This window comes from Octopus bimaculoides, chromosome 2 (assembly GCF_001194135.2).
Source record: "Octopus bimaculoides isolate UCB-OBI-ISO-001 chromosome 2, ASM119413v2, whole genome shotgun sequence".
NCBI classification, from domain to species: domain Eukaryota; kingdom Metazoa; phylum Mollusca; class Cephalopoda; order Octopoda; family Octopodidae; genus Octopus; species Octopus bimaculoides.
The window spans coordinates 134,647,067-134,655,166 of record NC_068982.1 but is presented as its reverse complement, the minus strand read 5'-3'; the positions used below and the strand labels follow the sequence as shown (position 1 = coordinate 134,655,166).

Sequence of the window (8,100 nt, the reverse complement as noted above, 5' to 3'; positions counted from 1 at the left end):
AAAATATTTTTAAATTATATTTCAAAGAGTACCAAAACTCTGCTTTCCTCAGGGCACTAGCATTTTTCTATCTCTGAAAATTTTTTTTTTTTATATATACACATGCTGATATATGACCTACGTTGGACTCCTTAATCACATAATCACCGAACCTGGAACTTAACTATGGTCTATACATAGCACTTACTCAGCATTACCTGACACCTTTGGGTCTTATTGACACCATTACCTCTCTCTATCTCTCTCTCTCTCTAGATAGATAGATAGATAGATACACACACTTTTTTTTCTTTTTGGATGAAGACAAGTACCGTGACAGGCTTGATAATTGTTGAGAGATTTCTCTCAGCAAGAAGCCAATGGTAGCCTTGTTAACTCACAAATAAACAATATTTCTCCACCAATGTGGGCATTAAGAAGGCCATCCAGCTGCAGAAACCATGTCAAATCAGATTGTAACCTGGTGCATCTTACCAGTTTTCAGTCAAGCCGTCCAACCCATGCCAGCATGGAAAACAGACGTTAAATGATGATTACACACACACAAATACAGATATGTACACACGTGCAACAGGTTTCTTTTAGTCTCCATCTACCCAATTCACTCAGAAGGCTTTGATTGTTTGTTTGGCCCAGGCTGTAATAGAAAACAATTTTCCATTCCAAGGTGCTGCACAGTGGAACTGAATCTAAAACCACAAGGTTGCAAAATAAAATACTTGACCACACAGTCATTCCTGCACCTGCAATTTATAATATCCTGCTTATTGCACTTCATTATATGGACACAGTATGGCTGAATGGTGAAGAGATCCATTTTACAGTTACAAGGTCCCAGTTTCAATCCTACTGTGGGGCATCATAGGTGTGTCTCTTTTACTATTGCATCAAGTCCACCCATAACATGTGAATAAATCTGGGTAAATGCAAACTATATGGAAGCCTGTTGAATGGATTAAGTCTGTAACTTAGATGTACAGCCTTTCCACACCCTGTATCACTCTGATTCTATCTGAGAGTTACAATAATGATACACATGTCTGTGGAATACTCAGTAATGTACAATAAATTCATTATCCAGGGTCATCTTTGACTTTCAACCTGTCGGATGAAATAGTACCAGTTGTATACTGAGGTCGATGTAATCAACTAGCCCCCTCCTTGAAAATTTCAGGCCTCGTGCCTCTAGTAGAAAGGATTTTCACTTGGAAAGGGAAGTGCTCCCCCACCCCACCCCCAGCAATTTTGTTAAATGGTGGGTGAATGTTGCAAGAATGGTTTGAGTAACTGAACCTACTCAGGTATGCACCTGTAGGTTGACGGAGGACAATGTGAAAAGGGGACACTTGCCCAAGTGGTCAGGGTGATTGTGGTTTTGCAGTGTCTCCATGAGCAGCCCTTGAAAGTCCCCCTGTTTTGGGAAATTATTCGTTGTTATAATTTCATTTTGCTTGTTTTTTTTTTTACTTTCTACACATCTTTAATGTAATCCCATGTTGTATTGTCCTGTACCATCCCCTAATGATTTTTGGTAAACCATTAGTGATTAATAAAGAAAACTTTTTCCTTTTTTTATTTTATTTATTTTTTGGATGGGGGACAAGCTGGTAGAATCATTGGAACACCAGACTAAATGCTTACCTGCATTTCATCTGTCTTTACGTTCTGAGTTCAAATTCTGCTGAGGTTTACTTTGCCTTTCGTCCTGTCAGGGTCAATAGAACAAATACCAGTTGAGTACTAACCTTGGTTTGGTGCAGCTGACTAGCCTCTGCCCTTATATTTTCAGACCTTGTGCCTATTGTAGAAAAAATTATTAAATCAGCGAGCAAGTAATTCCATTGAACAACCAAGTCCCCTTCATCAAAGCTAACAGAGATCCATTTTTAACTTAGAATTCATTAAATAAAGTGTTTGATTTATTAGTTTCATGTTTTTCTTTTTTAATTTGAAGAACACAAACACATGATGTGTCTACTTCACTCAATTTACCTGTACTTTTAGCTGGCCCTTCTTTAGTATCACATTAACAATCCTCTATAGCAGAAAAGTATTGATCTCACAATATTTAATATGATACCAAGGCTCACCTGTGATAGTCTCTTTTTCTATAAAGACTATCGAGTTAAACTCTATATTTAAAGAGTCATGTAATCCAGAACTGGCCTTCCCATAAGGCCAGCTCCAGCTTACATAACTCTCCTTAGACACATACCTCATGTTCCGTATTATCTACAACATATCTTAATGTTTAATCAACAAAGTATAATCTGTCATATTTTTGTCAAAGTAGCACCACATTCTTCATGTTACAGCTTGCTTGCAATCTGAGATGTGGTGTGAGCATAATTAACATTAATCAGCTTTATATAAATAGAGATAGACTTGTGTTAGCTATACTTGTAGCAATTCTCTCCGATGTCCTTCCATTTTGCTCAAATACTAATGACTACACTATCACTACTGGCTCTACTTTACGCATTTTCAACAACATAGGGATAGGCATGGCTGTGTGGTTTTGGAGTTTGCTTGTTAACCATGTGACTTTGGGTTCAATCCGACTGCATGTCGCATTGGACAATTGTATTTTACCATAGCCCCAGGGTTCAAAGTCTTGTAAGTCGATTTGGTAGGTGGAAACTGAAAGAAGCTCATCATTTTAATAAAATGTTTGTGTCTGTTTATATCTCTCTCTTGACATTGTGTGATAGTTGTAAATGAGTGTTACTGTCATACAAGCAGTGTTGTTTGTTTCTAGTTTTCTGTGAGAACACTTTTGGTCATGGGAAAATATTCCCTTTCTTAGAAACAGGTGAGGACTGGCAATGGAAGAGTGTCTCTGAAAATCTGCCTCAATAAACACTGCCTGACCTTTGCAAAGATCAGAAAATGATTGTTAAAATGATGATGATTGATAGATAGAAGTCACCTAGTAATCCAGTAAATCGTTCAAATCTTGAACACTTATGATAGTGACATTCTGTTAACCCTGTAACCTTCTCGTTATCATATTCTTGTTGAAATGATGGGGCTAAAGTATGATAGAAGGGACCAGAGTAGAACAGCCACTACTAAGTATAATAGAAGGGGCCAGAGTAGAACAGCTACCACTAAGTATGATAGAAGAGACCAGAGTAGAACAGCTTTCTTGCTTAAAGGAGCAACATGGTTATTCACATTTTAGAAGAGTGGGAAGGGATAAAAATAGTGGTGATGAGGTGTTTGAGTGGCCCCTCAAAATACAAGGCAAGTAGAAGTGAAGGGGAGAGAATATTTGTGGAGATTTTTATCCGCTTCATTTACATATCTTCAAAAAGTGCCCCTAAAAATCCTTTGCTACACCAACATTCGTCATATCATTAGTTCTTGCTGTTGTTGTCATTTTGTCCTTGAGAAAGATTCTTTATGTCTGAAGCAACATTATACAAAACAATAAAAAAAAACAATGAAATAAAGAAAATCAATGAAAATATGTGCAGTCAAAAATAGCTTTGTTATAAATTCTTTTGCCGTATAATAAATACTTGATCAACTTAGATTAGTTGTCAAACCTATTGAAGCAGGTTATATATGTGGTTATACTAAACTTGATTAAACGAGCCAAAAATAATTGGGTAGAAACACAATCATTTGGTTATTAATACAATTTCCCTGTACACTTTTCTATCTTAAATTGTTCGATGATAAGACATCATCAGTATTATCATTGTCATTATCACCATCTTACAGCCATTTCAAGAGAAAAGGCATGCAGTTATTAGTGTTAGAAAGGGCTTCCAGATATATAGAAACCATGCCAAAGCTGACATTAGAACTCATGGTAGTCTTACATCTCATCAGACCCTGCCAAATCATCCAGTCCATGCTAGCATGGAGAATGGACATTAAATGATTATTCTCCATTCAGATATGGTTTAGACAGCTCCTTGTTATTTTAGACACAAAGCAATTAAGACAGGGTTGTTTGTTGCTGTTTAACTTCAGGTCAGCCTTGTTCAAGCATTTGAGCCATAACCATCTCATCTTATGTGCAAGGAACCCATTGCAATGTTACCCAACATCATTTTTTTGAGATGGCAAGATGCATTTTGAAGGGGATCTAGCTGTTGTTTCTAGCAGTTCTAGCAACCACATAGAGACACCATTATTAGCTTATTGTATTTTATCATAGATTATCCCATGTGAGAAACTCTAAAGAGCTCTTTTTAACCTGTATCATTTCTTATTCTGAGTCACTGCCCTCCTGGACAGTTTGCCTGCAATGCACCTAATGGAATCTACCTTTCTGTCACATTCTGGTTTTTGGCACATTTTCTGTAGCTGAGTGCTCTTCCTTTCACTAACCATTTTACAAAGTGTACTGGGTTTATTTCATCATGCCACTGGCACTAGAGAGATAGCTATGTCAAAGAGGACTAAACAGTCCTCTTTACACTGCATCAGTTCATATTTGAAGAAACTGCCCTTTTAGATGAGCAGCCATGATATGGATTTAACCCTCTCGATACCATTCCATCTGCGAACACCCTTGGTTTTATTATACAAACCTCCTGTTTTAAAGTGATCTAAATTAAAATCTTCCATCAAAATTTTATTGAGTTGTCCAGAAAGTTCATGCCAATTTTCCAAAAGGTTCTTCTCACTCAAATCATGTGGTACCCAAACATCATAGCGATTTGTGTACCCAAGCGTTACCAGGTGCTCATGGACGACGGATTTTGATAGGTTGAGGCTTTCTGCCAATTCTCGGGTTGTGCAATGTGGGTTATTTTCAATTAATGACTTGATTTGGTCATCATCTGTAGTAGATGGTTTGCTTGATCGCTCTTTATCAATAAGGCTACAATCTCCAGCTCAGAACCTTGTGAACCACTTCTGTACAGTTCTTTCGGATAAAGAAACATTACCGTAAACTGCGCATATTTTTTTGGTTGCTTGTGAGGCATTTTTCCCTTTACGGAAAAAGAAAAGCATCAAGTGCCAAAAACGAACTTTCTTATCTTCCATTTTAAAGGGTTACAGAATTAACACAGGTTATAGGAACATAAACCTTCTTCCACAAAAAGATAGCTTAAACTCTGCTCTAAATGGAGGTGTAGTCAAATCCTATTTTATGGACTCAACCATGTTCTTAAATAAGTCGAAAGGTAAGCTACTATAAATCGATACAAACTTTCCAGACAGCCCAATATATTTATACTCCAAACACCAACTTGATAATAAAAAAAAAGTTATTTTACTAAATTCATTATATTTTTTTAATTAATTAAAATGAAAGTAATGTATTTAATTAGAAATATAATATTGAAAAGGTTAGCTTATAACACACACACCACATACATTACAATGTAAAATAATTTTTTAATTTTATTTTGTTTTTCTTTTGCAAAAACAGGATGGAAGCAAAAAATTCCAACCAATTTCCATTCTACCGAAATCTTGAGCATCGCCGAACTAGTGCTGATATAATTCGAGATGCAAAAAAGACTATACGGTCTTTATCTACAAAGAGGCCTTTTACACCTCGAGATGAGAAACGAACTTTGTTTGGTGAGATGAGCAATCGCAGCCGGGAAGCTCGACCTGCTAGTACCTACAGGTAATATTGTTAGTCTACGTAGTTGCTAAAAAAATGTCAATAGCTTTTTATTTTTTCAAAATTGGATCAATCAAAGATGTTTTGTTTTATTTGTTTGTTTGGCTTTTGTTGGGGTGGAGGTTTCAATTTTTATGAATTTGTGATGCACTAAAGATTGAATAAAAAGAAATATACTGTCACACTTCACATGGAAAATTACAAAAACCTGTAAACCAATATATGTACTTGAAGCAGCATTATATTAGAATGATGTGTTTATCGTTTATGGAATATGAGTGGCTGTGTGGTAAGTAGCTTGCTTACCAACCATATGGTTCTGGGTTCAGTCCCACTGCGTGGCACCTTGGGCAAGTGTCTTCTATAGCCTTGCGCCAACCAAAGCCTTGTGAGTGGATTTGGTGGACGGAAACTGAAAGAAGCCTGTCGTATATATGTATGTGTGTGTATATGCTGTGTCTGTGTTTGTCCCCCCAACATCGCTTGACAACCAATGCTGGTGTGTTTACATCCCCATAACTTAGCAGTTCGGCAAAAAAGACCGATAGAATAAGTACTAGGCTTACAAAGAATAAGTCCTGGAATCGATTTGCTCGACAAAAGGTGGTGCTCCAGCATGGCTTCAGTCAAATGACTCAAACAAGTAAAAGAGTAACCATAGAAAGCACTAGGGTTTTTATTTTTATTTATTTATTTATTTTTTGGATGGCTGATAGGGTTGTGTCTCAGAGAATCTGCTCTTGTGAGACTTTGTGTGTTTAAAACATGGCTCACCCTGAATGATGTCAGTGGACCATCAGACACTGACGTTTCAGCTTATGTGTCACCTCCTCAGTGACAGGCAGTCCTGGTCATTCAAAGCTTGGTTAGAAATTTCATTCCTATATAGATATTTTTTTTATTCTTTCAGTCATTAGACTGCAGCCATTCTGGGGCACCACCTTGAAGAATTTTAGCCAAACAAATTGACTTGGTACTTATTTTTATCCTTTTTCTTTTAAGTCTGGTGCATAGTCTATTGGTTCTTTTTGGCCAAACCATTAAGTTACAAACATAAATGCACCAACATAATACAAACATAAATGCACTGTTGTCAAGCAGTGGTCGGGGACAAACAGACACACACACACACACACACACACACACACACGACAGGTTTCTTGTAATTTCCATCTATCAAATCCTCTCACAGGGCTTTGGTTAGCTGGATGCTATGGTAGAAGACACTTGTCAAACGAGGTGTCATACATGCAACGTCAGAGCTGAATAATTAAGATAAAAGGGCTGAAACAAAATTAGATAAAGGGACTGAAACAAAAATAAAGGGGTTAGGAATCGCAACATTACACCTGTTAGTTTTACCCTTTTCATGATTCTGGAGTGAAACTGTGCCAGGGGATGGGTTTAACTTTTTGACTTTTGTAAATCTCCATCCCAGATTTGGGTCAGTAAGGTACAAGGCATAATTCAGTTGCTTATACTTTATCTCCAGTGAAAATTGGCTTTGTGCCTAGTTAAAAGAAATTACTATTTACACAAAGAAAGATAAATCATGTTCGTTTCTTTGCCTTTCTCTTCTTGCAATAAATCATTCTCTCCTCTTTGTCTTTTACTAACTCCATGTCTCTCCACTTGTTCTTCTCTCTCTATCATTATTGATATTCTGCTTTCTTATTTTACCTCCGTTTTTCATTGACCCCTCTCTCCCTCTCTTTCTCTCTGTCTTTCTCTCTTTCTTCACTCTCCATTCTCTTTCTCTTTACTCTTTCTTTCTCTCTTCACTCTCTTTCTTTCTCTCTTCACTCTCTTTCTTTCTCTCTCTCTCTTCACTCTCTTTCTCTCTCTCTCTTCACACTCTTTCTTTCTCTCTCTCTCTCTTCACACTCTTTCTTTCTCTCTCTCTCTCTTCACTCTCTTTCTTTCTCTCTCTTCACTCTCTTTCTTTCTCTCTCTTCACTCTCTTTCTTTCTCTCTCTTCACTCTCTTTCTTTCTCTCTCTTCACTCTCTTTCTTTCTTTCTCTCTTCACTCTCTTTCCCTCTCTCTCCCTCTCTTCACACTCTCTCTCCCTCTCTTCACACTCTCTCTCTACACTCTCTCCCCCTCTCTTCACTCTCTTTCTCCTTTTCTCATTACCAATTTACTTCTCCCACTTTTATTATGTACCTCACTAATTTTAGGTTTCTCCCTTATTGGTGTCATTTCTAACCTTCTTCACACTGTCTGCCCCTCTCCCTCCCTCCCTCTCTCAAAATCTTTATTTTTCTTATGTTTCTCTCTTTTACTCATAATCTCTGTGATATACTCTCTTTCTCTCTCTCTCTCTCTCTCTCTCTCTCTCTCCATGTACCTATTTTGTGTCTCTCTAGCTTGCTTTCAATCACAGATGATTGAAACAGAATCAAAAACTTTTCTCAGTAACAAATGAAAAAGAAAATAAAACAAATACTGTATGAGTGGCTGTGTGGTAAGTAGCTAGCTTACCAACCACATGGTCCCGGGTTC

The 8,100-nt window shown here is 37.2% G+C and overlaps 1 protein-coding gene across 1 annotated transcript in view; it reads left to right on the top strand.

The window, feature by feature from the left end:
• The window catches only part of LOC106873476 (armadillo repeat-containing protein 2), a 50,563-nt gene that overhangs the window by 4,495 nt on the left and 37,968 nt on the right, over positions 1-8,100 (top strand). The window contains exon 3 of the mRNA XM_052965884.1: positions 5,396-5,599. Coding sequence (XP_052821844.1) covers positions 5,396-5,599 — 204 coding nt within the window. The remainder of the gene's footprint in view (positions 1-5,395; positions 5,600-8,100) is intronic.